This window comes from Cervus canadensis, chromosome 7 (assembly GCF_019320065.1).
Source record: "Cervus canadensis isolate Bull #8, Minnesota chromosome 7, ASM1932006v1, whole genome shotgun sequence".
Lineage (NCBI taxonomy): Eukaryota > Metazoa > Chordata > Mammalia > Artiodactyla > Cervidae > Cervus > Cervus canadensis.
The window spans coordinates 63,104,171-63,125,550 of NC_057392.1; the positions used below are offsets into that span (position 1 = coordinate 63,104,171).

Genomic DNA, 21,380 nt, shown 5'->3' on the forward strand with positions numbered 1-21,380 from the left:
GTGAGACTCCGGAAGTGACGCCAGTTTGGCGGAAATGCGGTTTGCTTGCTGATACGAAAAATGGCTGCTGCCAGTTTGGCTGTTTTCTGCAGAAGAGTCTCGGCCGCTCTGAAGGCTTCTACGTCGTTAATAAGTCCCCAAGCCCTTGCTAGCACAGGGTAAGTTATTTGAGGGGTAGGTCTGTCCACTTCCCCAACTTTGGAACTTGTTTGATTGTTGAGATGCTGAGAACGTTTAGGGCTGGAAAGGCCGCCTTGATGGCTAGGCGCGAGCCCACCTTCGTGAGGAGTCAGTGACCTTGGAGAAGTCTCCCATCTGCGACATGTCTGTATCTTCCTCAAACATTTTGTTGCCACCTACTGTGGACCAGGCAGTTCTTAGGGTCTGTAGAAACCCAGTATTTGTTTAATTAAATGTGGAGGTACAGAAGCATTCTCCTTGACTGGGTGAGTTTTTAAAAAAATTCACTGAAGAGCTTTTGGATGTGGAACTGAGCGCTTTGTCAGGTTCTGTGGGTTAAAAAGGGGGGAAGGGGATGTGTACTCCCAGAGCCTGTCAAAAAGAGGTGTTGAGTAAATTTTGAGTGAATAAATGAAAGCCGAGTGAACTGACAGTCGCCTTGCAGGTGTGAGAAAAGAATATACTACAAACGGTGGTTATTTCTAGAAAGACCGCTTGTCTTCTGGACAGACAGATCATGTTTGACGTTAAGCTGTACGATTACCTCCCTGTTATTAGCTTTTGTTTTTAATGAGTTGAATTTTACAAATTATTGGGTTTTTGTTTTTGTTTTTTTTCCCCAAAAGGAAGTAATGTATGTGCTCTTTGAATTCAGCACTGTTATTGGGCATCTCTCAGCTATAATGTAATTCCTTACGTTAACCTCAGAGATAAGCAGTGGTTTGGTTTGGTTTTTTGTCTTTTTTTTGCAGAGGTTCAGGGGCTGTAACTTGAAAAGTGGCAGACTTGAATCAATTGTCTCTTCCATCTCATCATCGTTTTTCCTTAAAAAATAAGTTTAGATTTTTATCATTACTATTAAGTTATCTGTTCACTTACAGACACTTTGGAAAATAAGGGAAAGTGTTTTTGAAGAAGAAAGTAACTATCAACTATGATATTACCATTCAGAGATAAACAGGTTTTCTTCGTTTTCACTTTGAGAATATACACATACATGTAATTTTAAAATAAAATCAGGATCATACTTACATACATGCATTTTTATATTCTACCCTTGTTTCGCCAGCTTTTTTTTTTCAATTTCGAACCAAAAGAAAAGTTGTAAAAGTAGTACAAAGAATAACCATATACTCTTCACTTATATTAATCACTCCCCAGTATTTTGTCACATTTTTTATACTTTTTATGTCCGTGCTTTTATTCTTCTGAAATATTTGAGGCATGTCAAAATTGCAAGCATCATGACATTTCAGCATGAATTTCCTAAAGATAAGAAATGTCTTAACCACAATACTACAACGATCACACTGGGAATATTTTTTCTTTCTTTTTTATTCAGGGTTCAATCAGTGATCATTTATCATGTTAATTGTCATATCTTTTTAGTCTTTAATCCAAAGCAGTTTCTTTTTTTCTCTTTCATGTCATTAATGTTTTTTTTTTAATCTTCAAATTTAAATTTATTAAGACATTCAGCTATGTCAGTCTACATCCAAATCGGCTACTAAAAATAAAATAAAGTCACATCCCACATTAGGAATACCAAGTTGAAAAACACTTTTTGAGCCAAGCCTATTGTATAATTAAATGACTAGTTTCTTTTCATATCAAAATTCCCATAAAAAATTAACATTCCCCCCTCCCTAGTTCTACCTGTAGCCATGATGAATGTAAAAATTTAAATATGACACATCCTTGTCAAAGAAAAGGTGCAAAGTCTATTAACAGCTTTAAAAGTGTCATTTGCAGAATGTGATCATACGGTATGTACTCATTCCCAAAGTGCAAATATTGCCATAATTTAACACTGCTTTGATTCAGTTGCCAAGAATTAAACATTACACAGGATTGGAAAGTACACTCAGGGCCTTTCTCTCATTAATGTTTTTTTAATAAAGTCAACCTTTTTAGAATATTCCTTCATTTGGATTTGTCTGCTTGTTTGTTCATGATTAGATTCAGGTTAGTTTTTTTGGGAGGGAGTAGGAATACAGCACTTGTGATACATTTCATTATTGTATTTTAAATTATTTCTCCAGGTCATTAAATATTATTTACAAGTATGACTTTTAGATTGCTACATAATAAATTATCATACAGATGCACAATAATTATTTTAACCATTTCCAAGTTGCATGTTTACATTATTGTCTGCTTTTTGTTATCATATATAATGCTTTAATAGACTTTTTAAAAGTATAATTAGTTTCAGGTGTACAACATAATGATTTGATATTTTCATACATTTCAAAATAATCACCACAATAGACATTTTGATTTATCAATTCCTGTACATGATCTTTTCTTTAGTTGAAATTTCTAAATCCAGTGGAATTACTGGCTTACAGGAGGAAGCATTGGGCCTCAGATGTGTTGCAAAATTAAACTTCAGAATGCTTTTATCTACTTATATGCCCACCAGCAGCATATGAAGGAGCTAAAAATTTTACCGTAAAATATAATTATGTCAATATATTATCTCTGAATTATGCTCTAAATTACAGGATAAATTACAGCATCTATACTGGGGATATTAAAAATAATTTCTAAAGCATTTTATGAGTTTATTGTTTCTTGTGCAGAATCCCCAAGTTGGTTTTTTGATATTGTAAATGAGGAAATGATTCCATTTATTGCCTATAAAATCCAGATGTCATGAAACTTTAATTACTTGTTCATATATGTTCAGTTGCAGGTTTTCTCTTAGTCTGTTGACTAAGAATACATCAGATGTCACATCTTTTCACCAGTGTAGATTACTTCATACCACATTGTCTAGGAGAGGACTGGAAGAATTTTTTGATGACCCAAAGAACTGGGGGGAAGAAAAGGTGAAATCTGGTGAGATACTTGGGTTGATCAGTATTAAATATATTTGTTAACTTTCTATCATATTTGGATTATTTATCCAGTTTGGGAATTGCTTATGTTATTTTCTTTTTTCAGTTCCTTTGGGAATGTCTGTTAGAGAAAAATAGGAGAGTATAATAGTAAACTATTCTTTGGCAGGTTGACAAAAGGTTTAGAAGAGGAGTGGGTTGAAATTATTAACTAAAGTGAGGTTTGGGGTTTGTTTTAGATTTCACTTTTTCAGAGATAATTGAATATTAATTTATAAGAATAGTAAGTATTTTGACATTAGACTGAAAATATATTTTGTACTAATACTGAGATGTTTTGAATGCTATTGCCAGTCACATTACTAATATCTAATTTAATCACAATTAAGTTCTAATTATATATTGTACTATAGTATAAAAAGCTATTATATATTTTATAGATAAGGAAACAGGTTTAGAGAGATTAAGTAATTTGCCAAAGGACACGTAACTAGAAAATTATGTAACTCATTTCACGTTATGAGTTTATCACTTTAATAGGAGCTTCATGGACCTGTCAGCAATTAAGGAACAAAAGTAATGAAGATTTACATAAACTTTGGTAAGTATACTGAGTACATTAACATCTAAGAGTTTGAGGCAGTTATAGTATAATAATGAGATATAAACTTTATCTGATGTAGGAAATTAAGTGAAATGATTTATGGTACTGTTGGTGATATATAAGATGATTAAAATTTTTATGAATACTCCAGAGGTTAAGTTACATTATGAGAGATGTATCAGAGTTAGTTGGGAGTTTAGGAATTTTATTGTAACTGCTACCAGTCCTACTACCACTTTTATACTACCAATTTCAAGAAACTAATAAAACAGAATGGGGATTAATTGGTCACATGTCGGTCTTCTTACTTTTTATTATTTTGCATGGCCTGGAAGCTTTAACTTAATTACTTTGAGAAAGTAGTGTGTTGGAGGATGCACATAAGTAGAAATTTAGGTAGGTTTTGCTGGCAGGTTCTCCTGATGAATAAGAGTTGAGAGGATTTGAGACAGTTGATTTGTATATATACATATATTGAATATAAATTGAGGTATGATTGACATAACATTATGTTAGTTTTGGATGTGCAGTGTAATGCTTCAGTATTTGTATGTATTGCAAAATGATCATAATAAGTCCAGTTAATACTGTCACTGTACTTAGAGAAATTTTTTTCTTTGTGGTGAGGATTTTCAAGGTCCATTCTCTGAGGTACTTTCAATTATGTGATATAGTATTACTAACTATAGTCACTTTTATAACTGGGAATTTGTACCTTTTGACCCCACCCCCACCCTCTGCATTCATTGACTATATTTAGCCTGAAGATATGTTTGTTTGGACTGTACTGTGTTTTAAAAATTGGGAAATTTCATGCAAAAATAAGGACTTCTGGCTCTTCTTGAATAATCAGACCTGTGATGTTGCAGCACTGAACCTACATTCCTCCATGTAGGTCCCCTGCATGGTGACACTTGGCTGGTCTAAATGAAGCGGTCCATACCACTTCTTACCCATCTTGTTCTTTAACCAGGCAGCCTTCACTCAGCGTTGCTGTTTGTCCAGGCACTGTAGTAGGCAGTTAAAGGTTTACCCCTTGATTTAAAGAGTGGTTTGTCTTTCATGGCAGATTAAAGAACTGTAAAATGCTTATAAGATCACTAATACTACAGGCTTGTTCTTGTGATACAATAAGAAATAATATACTTTGTCTTTTGTCTCTGATGGCTTCACACATAGCTCCTTAATTCCTTGTAATTGCCTGAGTGATGTAAGTGTCTTTTGTTCTAATTAAACAACTCTTGGGTGAAGTGGGCTGGGAGGGCGTTGTTGCACACCTTCAGGAAAGACCAAGGCATGATTAGAGGGTAAAGAATTCAGCCTCACCACCATGCCCACCTCTGGGGGGGTGGCGGGGGGGGACTAGAGATTGAGTTCAGTCACCAGTGGCCAGTGATTTAATCAGTCATCCCCGCATGATGAGACCTTTATAAAAGACCCTAAACAACTAGGTTTGGAGAGCTTCCAAGCTGGTAAATACATGGAGGTTCTGGGAGGGTGTTGTGCCCTGAGAAGGCAGGGTAGCTTTGCACCCCTTCTCCATATCTTGTCCTGTGCGTCTCTTCCACCTGGCTGTTTCTGAGTTGTATCCTTTATAATAAACCAGAGAGTAAAGTGCTTTGCTGAATTCTGTAGGCTGTTCTATCAAAATATCAAACCCAAGGAGAGGGTTTGTGGAACCCCTAACTTACAGCAGGTCTGTCAGATATATGTAAGGCCTAGAAATCATTATTGGCATCTAAAGTGGGGCAGTCTTTTTTGTGGGACTGAATCCTTACTTTTGTGGAATCTGGCACTAACTTCAGGTAGTTAGTGTCAGAGGAGTGGGAAAAGTTGTGTTAGAAAAGACAGTATAAGAAGGAAAAACCCTCATTTGGTGTCAGATATGTAACACAGCACAACAGATTCATTATAAAAATGTGTTGTCTTGCAGCGTGTTTACTGCAGCTTATTGGTAAGGGGAGAGTTAAGGCAGTTTCAGTTCATCCTGGCGAAAACCAAATCGTTTATCTTCTGTCACTTTTCCCCCTCCAAATTGTCTTCTTCCACACCAAAAAGTAGCCCATTTCTTTTGTGTCATGTTCTATGCCCCCCACGTTTATTTCCTTTCTTCCAGCTCTAATTCTCAATCAAACATAATTTATTCACAAAACTCACTCCCATTCAAGCTTTGCCACTTAGTGTTTTGATCTCAGTATTTGTGTTTGCTTAGGTTTTCTTTCCAGCCTAACTTATCCCATCTCTTTAATGCTTTCCCTGACTATCTTGGCCAGAAGGAATGTCTCGTCTCTCCCACTTAATTCTCTGGTACTTGCTGTCTATACCACTCAATACACCACAGCACATTACAATCGTGGAGGGGGCATATGGGCTAAAAATAGAATGGATTTATGCACAGGGAGTTCACGATTTGACTTAGCTGAATTAGCTACATGCCCCCCAGATACCTTACATGTCTTAGCTTTAGTTTCTTCATTTAGAAAATGGAAATGATTCCAACCTCAGAATTATTGTGAGAATTCAGTGAAATAAATGTATATAATGTGCTTAAAACAGGAGCTGAATAGGTGTTAGTTGCCTTCTGTCTGCTCTTTCCACTTGGAATGTAGGGACTCTACTTTATGCTTGTTTGTGACTCTTCTGGTACTTCCTTCATACAGTATGTGGCACTTGGAAAATCTAGTGAACAAATGAGTGAGACTAGATACAGCTTGTTTAAAGGGTTATTCTAAAGGACTTTTGAGTACAGATTATTAATTTTCGTGTCAAAAGCCACAATTTTATTACTATAACCACAGAATAGCATTACTAGTTCTGTTTTTCATATAGGTATGTTCTCCTGAAAGAAAGAAACATGCTCCTAACTCTAGAACAGGAAGCTAAGCGACAGAGGCTGCCAATGCCAAGCCCGGAGCGCTTAGAAAAGGTGAGATTTGTGGGAGTCTGGAGACTGCTGAGTGTGGGATAAAAGCTAAAAGGTGTGAGCATATCGTTCCTACAATTCTTGGCAAGTAGGTTTCTTTCTATTTCTGCTTGATTTTTAGGAAATCTACATCCTTAAGCAACTATTACTACTATATAATTTAGAATATTTCCATCCTCCCAAAAGGAAATCTCAGACCCATCTTCAGTCATTCGCATTTCTACCTATAAGCCCCAAATGTGCATGGACCTATCTTAGGTAAACCCCTAGGAGTAAACTTGCTGTGTTGTGTGCTAAATCCATGTTTAACATTTTAGGAAACAGTTCAACCATTTTCTAAAGTACCTGCACCCTCTTAGATTTCTAGTTCTGGTTTTAACTACTTCTGTACCAACTAGGTCAAATTTGTTTAATGCTTTTTTAATAATTGGTATAAAAAACCTATAACAGAAGTATTATTATCATAACCATTTTTTAAAAATATTTATTTATTTTTGCCTGCTCTGGGTCTTTGTTGCTGTGCAGGGACTTTCTCTAGTTGCCGTATATGGGCTTCTCTTGGCTGCAGCTTCTCTTGTTGCGGAGCACGGGCTCTTGGGCACGTGGGATTCGGTACTTGTGGCGCATGGGCTTAGTTGCTATGCAGCATGGGGGATCTTCCCCAACCAGAAATCAGACTAGTGTCCATTGCATTGTTGCATGGCAGACTCTTAACCACTAAACCACCAGGGAAGCCCCATCTTAACCATTTTAATTAATAAGTTTTTTATAGTTTATAAAATTGTTTCAGGTGTACACCATAGTGATTCAGTTTTTTTTATATATATATACATCACCCTCCCCCGACCCCGATTGCTTCCCATTATAGGTTACTACAGAAATTGAACATGGAGAAGGAAATGGCAACCCACTCCAGTATTCTTGCCTGGAAAATCCCATGGACGAAGGAGCCTGGTGGTCTGCAGTCCATAGGGTCACAAGAGTCAGACACAGCGACTAAACCAGCACCACCAATTTGTTTTTTGGAACTAAAAGTGTCCATCAAAGGGACAACACTTCAAAGATTTAATTGGAACGTGTTTTAAATTGGCTTTTTTAAATGATGGAGAGAGAGAGACAGAGAGACAGAGGTCTCCATCAGTAAGTCTTACCTAATGAGCAATGGAGGTTTTCTGGGCAAAGTCTCTGTAAATAGTAGCTTCATTTGTTACCTGAAATACCATTGCGTTTAGTAGTGTAAAGATTGTATTTTATTTTCAACCAAACTTTATAGTTAATGACTAGAACTAATATTAACAATTGACATTAAATATTTTTCTGGAATTTAAAGAATGCCACTGTTAAAATAGCCTATTAATTGGTTTTCAATATTTAACCAAAGACATAAAATAAATCTAGATGAAGGCAAAAGGAAAAAAAAAAGAAATTGAACATAATTTCCTGTGCAAGACAGTAAATCCTTGTTGCTTATCTATTTTATGTATAGTAGTTTTTGTCTGTTAATTCCTTATGCCTTATTTACTCTTCTCCCCACGCCTTCTCCTCTTTGGTAAGCATAAGCTTGTTTTCTATGTCTTTGAGTGTGTTTCTGTTTCATATTAGAGTCATTGTATTATTTTTTAGATTCCACATGTGATATCATAATATTTGTCTTTTTCTAACTTGACTAAGTATAATATTTCCTAGGTTCATCTATATTGCTGTAAATGACAGTATTTCATTCTTTATTTTGTCTGAGTAGTATTCCATTGTGGTGTTTGTATGTGTATACACGTATATCACATCTTCCTAAGCCAGTTGTCTGTTGACGGGCACTTCAGTTGTTTCCATGTCTTGGCTGTTGTAAATAGCGCTGCTGTGAACATTGGGATGCCTGTATCTTTGCAAATTATAGTTCTTTTTTCTGGAAGTATACCCAGGAGTGGGATTGCTGGGTCGTATGGTAGTGCTGTTTTTGGTGTTTTTAGGGAAAATTATTTTCCATAGTGGCTGCACCAGTTTACATTCCCATCAAGAGTTTTGAAGGGTTCCCTTTTCTCTACACCCTCTCCAGCATTTATTGTTTGTAGGTATTTTGATGGTAACCATTCTGGCCAATGTGAGGTGATACCTCCCTGTGATTTAGGCTTGCTTCTGTTTAGTCATTAGGGATGTTGATCATCTTTTCATGTGACTGTTGGTCATCTGTATATCTTTGGAGAAATGTCTATTTAGGTTTTCTGCCCATATTTTGGATATTAACCTCTTGTCAGTCCCATCATTTACAGATATTTTCTCCGGTTCCATATGTTGTCTTTTCATTTTGTTGATGGGCAAAAGCTTTTTGCTGATTTGCTGGGCAAAAGCTTTTACATTTGATTATGTTCCATTTGTTTATTTTTGCTTTTATTTCCTTTGCCTTGGGAAACTGACCTAAGAATACATTGCTACAATTGAGGTCTGAAAACATTTTGCCTGTGATCTCTTCTAGGAGTTCTATGATGTCATGTCTTTTATTTAGGCCTTTAAACCATTTTGAGTTCATTTTTTTATACAGTGTACTTTTTATATGGTGTATAAATTCTTTTAGTTTTTGCTACTTTTCTGAGAAATTCCTTCTCTTTCTATTCTAAATGACAATCTTGCAGGGTGGAGTACCTAGGTTGCAGGATTTTCACCTTTCAGGGCTTGAGTATATCATGCCACACCCTTCTGGTGTTAGGGGAGCTCCGTGACTTTTTGAGTAACTGACTTTTCTCTTGCTGCCTTTAAAATTCTTTAAGTTTTGCCATTTTAATTATGGTATGTCTTAGTTTGGGTGTGTTTGGGTTCATCTTGTTTAGGACCCTCTCTCTATGCTTCCTGTACCTTGATATCTGTTTCATTCTTTGGGTTTAGGAAGTTTTCAGTCATAATTTCTTGAAATAATGTTTTTTGATTTCCTTCTCCCTCTCTGTTTGCAGAATCCCTGAATCTGTTAGGATTCAGAATCCCTGTTATGCACAAGTTGGAACACTTTATGATCATCCCATAGACCTCATAATGTTGCTTTCATTTTTTTCATTTGTCTTTCTGTCTGCTGTTTTGATTGGGTGATTTCCATTATTCTGTCTGTCTTGGCAGATTTCCCAGCAGGCTAGAGGGCTTGACTGCTCATGTAGGACCCTAGGACTGGCATGGGAGTGCCCAAATTGTGGGTTGATCCACTCCCTCTGGACCTTCTGTTCCTCACAGATCCCTCCCAGTGGCACAGGTACTGGACCTGATGCCTTCTCCCTGGTGACAGGGAGATCTCCGGGCAGCTTTGGGTGTACGGGAGATCTGCCAGTTTCCAGTTAGTTTTCTGTGAGAATCGTTCCGCGTTATGTGTTTGTTGGGGGAGAGGAGCTCCACTTCCTCCTCCTCCATCATCTTGATTCCCTTCCTGTAGTTCAGCAATGTTAAGTACTTTCACATTACTCTGAAAAGGTCAACTGTTATTTAAGTTAGGTTTTCTTCATCATTAAAAAGAAATCATTTGGTGTCTTTATTTCCATTCCTTGAGGTAGTCAATCCTGTGTATTTCCTATATATCCATCAGAATTTTTCTCTGCATATAGAAATGTGCCTGATTATTTTTATTTACATACATTTGTTTATATTGTATATAATCTTCTGAGACTTACATCTTCTACTTACTAATATATTTTAGAGGTTTTCCCACATCAGTAAATGCAGATCTGCAATTATTTCTTCCGTGTAGAGGTTTTATGTTTTATTTAGTTAGATTTGTTTGTTTATCCATAGAGCACTTTCAAAGTCAGCTCTTTATTGATGTTTTTTCCATTCCATAGTAAGTCAGTCAGTGAGATTAGAACCCAGCTTTTTGTAATTGCTTCAGTCTTGCTTCCTAACCTCAACTGCTTCAGGCTTCTTTCCCCACGCTGCTCACCACTGTTAGGATCTGGGTATCCCTGCAGAGAGTCAAAGAAGGGGTGGGATAAAATCTCAGTTATTTACCCTAATTATGGAGAAGTTTAATCTGCCTTTATAAAAGTTGAGTTGCATCATATTTTGGGTTTTTTAAGCTTTATTTTGGTAAAATATGAGACTGACAGAAAAATTATGAGAACAATACGAAAAGGCCTCCTTCAGCCAGATTCCCTGTGTGGCTACTTCACCACGTTTGCTTTATCCTTCTCTGCCTCCTCTCTACAAAGATACATTCTTCCTCAACTGTTTGAGAATAAGTTCTATATGTGATATCCCTTTACCTGTAGGTATTTAAGTGTATATTGCCCCACCCCCCAAAAAAGGATATTTCCTTACATAACCACTGTACAGTTTTCAAAATCAGGAAATTAACATTGATACAATACTATATATATCTTATTGAAATTTCATGTTATCCCAATATATCCTTTATATTAAAGAAAATCCTGACTGATGTGTTTTCAGTTTTGTCTCTTGAATCTCCTTTAATCTGATTACTCAGTCTTTCTTTGTGTTTCATGACATTGACATCGTTGAAGAAAATGGGCCAATTTGGCCCTGTATGGTATTTCTCATGATAATAATCATGATTGGCAGGAATATCATAGATGTGATGCTGTATTCTTCACAGTGCATCAGGTGAGGAGGCATGCAGTGTTGATACATTCTGTTATTGAAGTTCTTAGCATTAGTAGTTTGGTTATTGTAGTGTTAGGTTTCTTCACTGTATAGTTACTGATTTTTCTTTTGGGAACGTGTAAATCCTCAAACTTGTACTCGTTGGTTTTAGCATCCTTTAATGATGATTTCTTGCCTCAATCAGTTACTGCCATGATGTTTGCTAAATGGTGATTGTCTAATTTCATTGTTCATTCTACATTGTTAGTGAGCTCTCTTCTGTAAGGAAGGGCTTTTCCTTTTCTCCATTTCTTCCTATCTTCCTTTCCCTTTCTTTTCTTGATTCATGGATTCCAACCTGATTCAATGAGTTAAAATCCTTTAGTATCATCACTCGAGATTTGGCCAGTGTGGGTTCCTTCAAGCTGGCCTCTGTGTTCTCATCAGTCTTTGATGAGGAATAGCAGGATATGCTGGATTCATCTTGTACTTTTTCTGCCCCAACCCTGGAATCAGCCATTTTACAGAGGAACCCTGCTGCCTTTGAATGGAAAATGGTATATTTAGAAACTAAGGTCTGAGTTGTGGTACATGTTTTCATTGCTGCAAAACATTTGTAAAGTAATGTGATTTTATTTTTAGGTATGTTTGCCAACTCTGCTTTTAAGGAAAGTTATGCTTCAGAGACTCTTTTAAGTGTATTGGCTGTTTATAAATAGCTCATTGTTTGATAAAAAAAACTCTTGCTAGAATGGTGCTGTTCTGAGACTTAAAGTTCAATAATAGACACCCTCTCCTTGCTTTAAAACATATATTTTAGAGGTGAGCCTCAGCCCAGGAGATCATATGTACTGTATTTTCTTAATTAGTAGAATTTAAAATAATAAAAGTTTTCTCCAGATGAACTGAAAGTGATTATAATTTTTAACATCAAATATATGCAATTTTCTTAGTACTTTTGTGACTAATGAAAATTTATCAAGAAAAAGTTTAAAAGAATTATGCTCATTTTAAGATATAAGTTGAAACTTTGGGAACTATACAAGGATACTCTTGCCTCTGGGAAAGTTATAAACTAGAAAAGAAAGCTCTTTGAGGGTGACTTTTGAATGAGGTGTATCTAATTGATACTTTTGATTTTCTTTCTTATCTCTTAGCATTAACATGAATAACTGGATGTTAGCTCTGTGTTCTTGTAGCCACTTTTTTTCTGTCTGTGTGAGCTAACATTAGATTTCAGTTAGGAACCTCAGCTCTGACCTTGGGCAGACTCTTCAATGTAGTCGGTCAGCAGCCAGGTTTACTGAGTGCCTGAGGGTCAGAGACTTTGCATTAGGCTCTGATCACTGTGGTCCCTTTGCTCTTCTAAGTTTGTCCTCAAAGTAGGATTTGTTGTTCTTACCCATCTTTTATTTCTCATGAATTTTGTAGAAAATCATATTGTCGAAAGGAGGTAGCATGTGGATTCAGCTACTCAGTGTGGCTTTGAGTCAAGCAGGTCAAAATATCTGTGTCTGAGTGTTTGGGACACAAATGACTAATTAAGGCCAGAACATAGGTTTTAATATTTTAAAAGTCACTGATTGTTATCATTTTGTAATAGGTCATTGAGTTTTGAGATGATGAGTCAAATTGGATCTCCAAAAGGAATCTGTGCGAGTGTATCCTAACTCAAAAAAAGTAACATACGGAAATTTGAGCTCAATAGATTTTTAGTTGGCTTAAAGCTCAACATTCAAAAAACTAAGATCATGGCATCCGGTCCCATCATTTCATGGCAAATAGATGGGGAAACAGTGGCTGACTTTATTTTTCCGGGCTCCAAAATCACTGCAGATGGTGATTGCAGCAATGAAATTAAAAGACGCTTACTCCTTGGAAGGAAAGTTATGACCAACCTAGACAGCATATTAAAAAGCAGAGACATTACTTTGCCAACAAAGGTCCGCCTAGTCAAGGCTATGGTTTTTCCAGTGGCCATGTATGGATGTGAGAGTTGGACTATAAAGAAAGCTGAGTGCTGGAGAATTGATGCTTTTTAACTGCGGTGTTGGAGAAGACTCTTGAGAGTCCCTTGGACTGCAAGAAGATCCAACCTGTCCATCCTAAAGGAGATCAGTCCTGGGTGTTCATTGGAAGGACTGATGTTGAAGCTGAAACTCCAGTACTTTAGCCACCTCATGTGAAGAGCTGACTCATTGGAAAAGACCCTGATGTTGGGAGGGGATTGGAGGCAGGAGGAGAAGGGGACGACAGAGGATGAGATGGTTGCATGGCATCACCGACTCGATGGACATGGGTTTGGGTAAACTCTGGGAGTTGGTGATGGACAGGGAGGCCTGGCCTGCTGCGGTTCATGGGGTCGCAAAGAATCAGACACGACTGAGCGACTGAACTGAACTGAAACTAAACTTTAAAAAAAGTTACACAAAGTGGTACTACAGACACCTATATGTATGCATACCTAAGCCAAAAATATTTTTAGAAAATATTTGACAGAATGGTTCTTTGACAAAAAGATTCATCATAGATTTTCTGTAGCATAGTCTTTATGTGTCTCTTTCTTTGGAATTCTGTCTTGGATGATTGTTGAAATTGTATTTTTGTATTCTTTTCTCAGGTGGTAGATTCCATGGATGCATTAGATAAAGTTGTCCAGGAAAGGGAAGATGCCCTCAGACTTCTTCAGACTGGTCAAGAAAAGCCTAGACCTGGTGCTTGGAGAAGAGACATCTTTGGAAGAATCATCTGGTACATAGTAGCTCTTCTGAGATGACAGTGAAGTCTCATGCCTCCTCCTCTATCCAGTATCTTTTAAGAATATTTAGATACATTAGAGATGTATCTAATATAAATAGAGGTCCCCAGATCCCTTTGGAACTTCAGAATATGAATGAAGGTAGCTTTGTCTGGTATCCCTTGGCATCCCATTCCCATGGTTCAGTTATTTATAGGTTCTTCATAGGAATGATTCTGAATCTTATGTGAATCATGTGACCTTTGGAGAATCTGATGAAAATTATAGATCCTTTCCCCAGAAAATGTTACATATGCACGTGTAATTTCAGAGAGTTATAAATCCCATGAAGCTCATTTTAGGACACATCTATCCTCTTCACCCATTAAGAACCTGAACCTGAAACTATTTTAAGAAGTTCTTGAGGAATAAGACCATGTGGACCAATCTCAAGTTTGCCCCATTGCCCTTAGGATAAGCCCTAGTCCAAATGTTGAAACAGTTTATTTTCATTACATCTTTCCATTTCTGTGACATCTAGTCTCCTGGGTCCAATTCCAAAGTCCTATTAGACTTTGGGAAAGGATCTGGTAATAAACATTCACACTGAGCTATGAGAAATTGAGAAGACCCAGTGTATTCTCTCTTCCAGGGGCTTATTTGCATTTTGGTTGAACTGCCGAAAGGAAGCATCATTAGAAATTTAAACATCAGTTAGCAAGATGAGGAAGGAATTTTGGGTGGTTGGAGACCTTCTCTGTACTCTTGAAATTACACTGCATAATAGTGGTTATGCATTTGGTAGATTTATTTTTTTAATTAACTAATTTTATTTTTGGCTGAGCTGGGTCTTCTGTTGCTTCGCATGGACTCTGGTTGCGACGAGTGGGGCTGCCCTCCGTTGCAGTGCTCGGCTTCTCATTGCGGGGCCTCTCTCGTCGCAGGGCCCAGGTTCTGGGCACTCGGCCTTCAGTAGTGGCAGCTCGCAGGCTGAGTGTGGGCTCGGTAGTTGCGGTGCACAGGCTTAGTTCTGCAGCAGGTGGAGTCCTCCCGGGCCAGGGACCAAGCCTGTGGCCCCTGCATCGCAAAGTCCTGGGAGATTCTTTTAACTCTATGTCATTCTTTTAATGGAGTTTGTGGTAGTGGGGCTGCTGGAGCCAAATTTAGGTGAGTGGTTGTGTGATCCAGTGCAGAAAAGAGAGGAATTGCCAAAACATCTGCCTAAGAACTTTGATCTGTTTTATTTTCTACAAAAATGTACTGGGGTTAATCCAAGCTGAGGTCAGATAGAAAGGGTGAGGATAGCGGAGAGAAACAGTCAACTTTAGAATCTGTAAGAGTGCTAATCTTGTTAAAGTTTAAAAGTTCTTGCTTTTTAACTTTCCTGGAGTTAAAGTAGTCAACAAAGCAATTACGTCATCTTATTAACCAACGTAGCTTATCCGAATCAAACATTACAATTCCAAAAGATTGGCTAAATGCCCTGAAGTTAGTCCTTCTGTTACTTTTTTAATTGAAGTATTTTCCAATGTTATCGTATGAATTTACAATTTCCTTTTTTCCCACTTAGCATTATTTTTTAGGTTTTGTTATGTTGAGGCATATATAAGTAGAGGCATATATTGCACTAAATCACTTGGTGCAATTTGTGTACATTTTAAAATCATAAAATGTATACATGTGAGTATCAGTGTTTCAAATTATATGTGTACATGTATAAAATTAGTACACACACATATATATGTAGGAAAATTACAAAATATATCTGGTAATGATACACTCCAGTTTATGACTGGAAGCTATTGTGAAAGTAGAGAACTTGTGTTTTTAAACTTTTATATGTATATTTTTAAAAGAGTGATCTGAAGCAAACATTGCAAAATATTAATGTTTGCAGTTTTGCAGTAGCTTCATGAGTGTCTGATACCTCTTAGTTTAGAATACTTCATAATGTAAACTGTATAAAAATTTTAAATCTTTAAAAAGCCAATTACGTCTCATTTTATTGAAAACATATCTAGTCCAAAGAAGGCTAAATCTGTAAAAAGTGAAAATCTATTACATGTTTTCTGTAGGGTGATACCTTTTTGTTTTCTTGGCAGGCACAAGTTCAAGCAGTGGCCTATACCTTGGTACCTAAATAAAAGATATAATAGAAAACGATTTTTTGCAATGCCCTACGTGGAACGTTTTGTCAGGTGAGCACAAGTACCCTTAGTACTAAAACATATCTTTACATCAGACGGTGTGTTAAGCTTTTATATGACTAATACATGTTCATTGTGGAAAAGCTAGAAAAATCGGTAAAAAAAAAAATAGTCTTACATAATTTCACCATCCAGATATAGCTGCTGCTGACATTTTAATATATATCCTTTCAGAAGTTTTATTGTCTTTCTCTTCATCAATATATATAAGTAGTTGTTTAAATCTTTTTGTAATGTTAAAGTTCCATACACTTCAGCTGCATAGACTGTGAGCTTATGTTATTGCAGGAATGATGAAATGAGAGGGGGCTTGGTGAGGAAAGGAGCCTGTCGTAGTATATCTGAATTCATGTTACCCTGTAGAATGGTGATTTCCAGATACTTTGCATAGCAGGTTTGTTATTGAACAGGGAGAAGTAGGGCTTCTGTTGTAGTAGAGGAGTGGAGTGGTTACCTGAGTGAAATGGTTACAAGCTGAGAACTATAAAAACAAGATTTTTAGAAACAGCTATTTGAAAACACTGGATCCACATCCAAAAACAGACAGAAGCCTGAGAAGAATTTTAATCCCCAGAATTGGAATTGAACGGGAAAACAATTGCCAGTGTATGCTTTCTGGGGTCAGAGTGCCACTTAACATCCAGGGTTGTGGCTGCAGAAACAAGGTAGGGGAAATTGCCTGGTTACTGGCTAAAGGTGCTACAGATCAGAATTCAAGGCAGAAAAGCAGCTGGAAATCTAAGGGGAAAATCCTAGCAGCACAAGAACCACAGCTTTTAACAACTGCCTTAGATAATGCAGCCACCTTTCAGCATTAATTCTTTTAAAGACTAATTTTTTCCTCTCAAAGCTTGTTTCCATAATGAAAAAACAAAAGGACCTTTAAAACCATAACCTTGCTATAGCATGTGAGATGAGCACAATTGTACAGTAGTTTGAACATTCTTTGGCATTGCCCTTCTTCAAGATCAGAATGAAAACTGACCTTTTCCAAATCATGTGGCCACTGCTGAGTTTTCCAAATTTGCTGACATATTGAGTGCAGCACTTTAACAGCATCATCTTTTAGGATTTTAAATCGCTTATCTGGAATTCTATTACCTCCATTAGTTCCTAGAAATGCTCTATATTCAGTGATTTAACTTCCTGCAAGGGTGTCTCCAGAATTTGTCCTTCCTACTCTGTTCTGCCTTAGTGCAATCTGTCTTCATCAAATTGAATTATTGAACATTCTCAAGAATAGTAAACCTTGCATAGGAGTCTCAAGAAGGCAGGGATATATGTATAGTTGTGACTGATTTTCATTGTTGTATGGCAGTTGAAATTCAATGCCTGTCTCTTAATTGCATTATTTCAGTTTAAATACAGTAGAGGCCTGGCATCCATGAATTTATCATTTGCAGTTTTGATGATTTCAGAATGACTCTAGAAGTCAACATTTTAGCTGAGGCATGAAGGCCTAATGCCCCAGGATGCTGATAGGTAGAGGCCAACTCGGTGGCAAGTCCAAGGAGCACTAAGCAGCATCTCTCAGCATGGTTTTATTCTCTCAGCATAGGGGAAATGATGCTGGACTGGGTGCTATTTGAAATTAGGGAGTTTCTAAATGTCTCAGGATGTAGGACATAAAAAATATCTAATGTATTCAATAAAATTAATTATTTCTAAAATAAAGGAGAAAGCCCAGTTTGTTGCAGACTCATGAGATCTGTTCTTACTTTCCAGTCAGAAAGTAGCAAAGAGAATTGGTGTAGGGTTATAGATGCAGTTAATTTCTTTGGCCGCACCAAATGGCATTTGGGATCTTAGTTCCCCAAATCGAACCTGCAGTGGAAGCATAGTCTTAACCACTAGACCTCATGCTTATCTTTGACTTGTGTAGGTTTACAATGGTTATTCAAGTTTAATAATAAACATGACACACCTAATAGACTGGCATGATTGAAGTCTTTAAGTAATTGATTTGGACGTATGTTGACAGTACCAAGTAACAGGGAAGTCATTTTGCATAAATTGCTGTTATGCTTTTATTTTCCTAGATTGAGAATTGAGAAACAAGCCCGCATCAAAGCAAGGAAGATAAATTTAGCACGAAAGAAAGAAAAGTTTCTTCAGAAAAAGTTTCCACATCTTTCTGAAGCCCAGAAGTCAAGTGCTGCCTAAGATATCTTAACCATAATTTACTATTTTGTTTTTCTTGGATTACAGTCCACATACAAAAGTAAATACTAAGTGGTTTATAAATAACTTGTGTTTTTAGTCAAAGGACTGTTGACTGTTTTAAGAGTTATTATGGCATGCTAATTTTGGAAGTGGTCAAAATCAATATAAAGTTAGATTAAATTTCCATTTTATAAATTCTGTGTCTAAGCAGACTTTTAATTAACTGCCTGCATCTTAGAGTGGGAAAGTGATACCAACTGCTGTAACAAATAGGCAAGAAGGTAATTTTGGAATTCAGGTAACCTTACCTACTATTGTTACTAGATATGAAGGAACTGTGAATTCAGTGGGTACTTCCATTCAAAACAATGATAAACACATTTAGTATTTAAAGTAGCAAGTTACAACACAGCAGTCCAAAAAAATATTTCTGGAATGGCTAGTAATTTTTATTTAATTTTAAAAGCCTAATGTAAAAAGCATAGGCAATAAGTTTTACTAGTCAATAAAAAGCAATTCTACCAATCCACTGGTAATATACTAAACAGAGTTGGAAAGCATTTTACTGAAAGCAAAATATTTAGAGAAAATAGACATTTATACAAAATTATAAAATGCTTGTAATAAGAATAAGTGCATTTCAAGGAAAGCACAAACTTATTTTAATTTATAGAACCAGTTAAAGCCTTAAAAAATTTAAGTGGAATTGAAATATGCAAAAATGTATAAACATTCTACAAAAGATGGTTGTTCTTTTCCTGAGTATACTAAAGCTATGAAACGTAAGGTGACATAGAAGGTAGAGGTTTGGGAACTTATCAAGGGCATTTCCTTTCTACACACTGCTTCCCTCCTTCTTCATATTCTTGTTTAGAAATCCACATCTGCTGAAAGGTGCCCTGTGAAAGGAAAGAAAAAAATCACATATATGTACCTTTCTATTGGGAATAAAATTTTTTAATATCTTCATTTTCACAATTCTGAGTCTTTTAAGAGCTCTTATACTGCTACTGCTAAGTCGCTTCAGTCGTGTCCGACTCTGTGCGACCCCATAGACGGCAGCCCACCAGGCTCCCCCGTCCCTGGGATTCTCCAGGCAAGAATACTGGAGTGGGTTGCCATTTCTTTTATTTTTTTATTTTTTTTTAATTTTTTTTTCATTTCTTTCTCCAATGCATGAAAGTGAAAAATGAAAGTGAAGTCGCTCAGTCGTGTCCGACTCTTAGCAACCCCATGGACTGCAGCCTACCAGGCTCCTCCGTCCATGGGATCTTCCAGGCAAGAATACTGGAGTGGGGTGCCATTGCCTTCTCCGTAAGAGCTCTTATACCTCTCCCCAAATAGTACTCAAATTACACCATTCTTATTTCTGCCCTCCTCTAGAATACCCAAAGACACTATTTAGTCTTACCTAAGTTTACATAGGATATTACATCTTTCTATACTGTCTTGAGGACTTAGAAAATGCTGAGAAAGGAAGATGAAGAGTTTCGCTCTGATGGCTTGGTTAACGGCAACAGGAGAAATTGTTGGAAGGCTTGATCCTACTACAGTATTTACGCAATGTTCTAGCATTTGATTAACGGTAACATTTGGAAGTCAGACTAGGATAAAGTTTGGCAAGTACACAAACGACAGTACACGTGCACTATACAAAATAAACAGAAGGTGACAGAAGGAAAAGGACCAAAGGAGGAAGGGTCCTGGACTACATTACTATTAAGACGTGTAAGCAGGAGAAATCCGTTCCCTGTGATTATTCAAGTGGATTCGTACGTATTCAGTTTTGAACTAAGATCTATTAAGAGACTAGAAATAAAACATAGACCAGAAATATATAAATGGGCAGTTAAAAACATTTAATAGTTAATAGGTTTTAAAAAATATTTAGCGTTAACTAATCATTTACTTTGGCTGCTCTGAGGTGAAGGAAATTTTCTAAATTTAGGGTACAGGTAAGTATAAGAATTTCCTCCTGATTTCAAGGTAGGAAGCCAGTCCAAGCAACATGCAAACCTTAATACCATGACTTCACCATCTGCCCCAGGAACCAATTCCTGACTTCTACCTTGGCAACAGGCCAGGGAGCAACCAGAATCCAAGAAGAATGATTTAATTTTAAGTGGGCTGCAGATAAGTCCTGACCAGTGCCAATGTGTGAGTACTGTTAGAAGAGGCATGAATAAGTTCACAGATTCCCACCTTGGAGAGGGAAACTGATCAGACTGACAATACCCACTAATAAGGCAATGAGGCATTTTTGTCATTTCATAATAGCTAAGACTAGCATCAGGTCCTCTACAAATGTGATATATAAAATGCAAAGATGATGCATAGGAATTATTTTAGTCTTTTTACTAAATTTAGTATTTTAAGTGATACATTCAAGTTAAATAAGAATCTTAAACTATCTTGCAAAGTAGTTTATCTACTAACCAAAGAAGCTAGAATGGAGCCACCGATCCATGAACTAAACCTCCGTTCCACTGTCGTATTATTTGCAATCAGTTTCAACCGCATACTCTAAAAACAGAAAGGGAAGAATAAGTATTAGTGTTATCAAATAGAACAAGGGCCTCAACTTAGGAAATTCAATTTTGATGACTTTTTAGTGGATCTGGTTCAAGCACTAATTATACATGATTATTTTGTAGTAGCTAGGTTAATAATAGGCATAGGTTGAACTGTATAGGATTTTAAAGTACTTTGTCTTGTGAAATTTAATAAATTATATAAACCTTAGAAAACTGCATGCTAGAGAGTACAGTATTCAGAATTTCATCTTAAAACAGCAAATATGTACTTGAACACTTACTATATATCGGGTAGTGTTATATAACCAACCATGTTTTTATGGCTTAGCACTACCCCTCTCTCACTTCCTGTATGGAGAGATCTCCCCCCTACCTAGGAATTTGCTTCTGGGGATCGTTCTCAGATTGTTGACACTTACCAATTACGCTATACATGAACATTCAGTTTGAGTCTGCATGCAGCAGGGGTGGAGTATGTAGAATGGGAAGGAGGGGTGCTGGAAGCAAAAGGGATTAACGGGGTTTTGTAGGTGAGGAACTGGTCAAATCCTATTACAATGGATTTCATTAAATTTTAATTGCCTCCTAAAAGACAAGGATAGTATCTAACTGGTCTTGAT

General features: G+C 36.8%; 2 protein-coding genes across 3 annotated transcripts in view; one reads left to right on the plus strand and one right to left on the minus strand.

The window, feature by feature from the left end:
• Positions 1-19,126, plus strand: MRPL47 (mitochondrial ribosomal protein L47). Its single transcript, XM_043473669.1, has 7 exons — positions 1-158; positions 2,873-3,024; positions 3,564-3,624; positions 6,457-6,553; positions 13,740-13,870; positions 15,959-16,054; positions 18,103-19,126. The coding sequence occupies exons 1-7, from the start codon at positions 61-63 to the stop codon at positions 18,224-18,226; spliced, it is 759 nt and encodes a 252-aa protein (XP_043329604.1). The 5' UTR covers positions 1-60; the 3' UTR covers positions 18,227-19,126.
• Positions 18,651-21,380, minus strand: part of ACTL6A (actin like 6A) — a 27,994-nt gene continuing 25,264 nt past the window's right edge. For both annotated transcript variants that reach the window (XM_043473668.1, XM_043473667.1), the window contains exons 13-14: positions 20,663-20,749; positions 18,651-19,125 (exon numbers count right to left, since the gene is read on the minus strand). In XM_043473668.1, the coding sequence (XP_043329603.1) occupies positions 19,045-19,125; positions 20,663-20,749 (168 nt within the window). In that variant the 3' untranslated portion in view covers positions 18,651-19,044. The remainder of the gene's footprint in view (positions 19,126-20,662; positions 20,750-21,380) is intronic.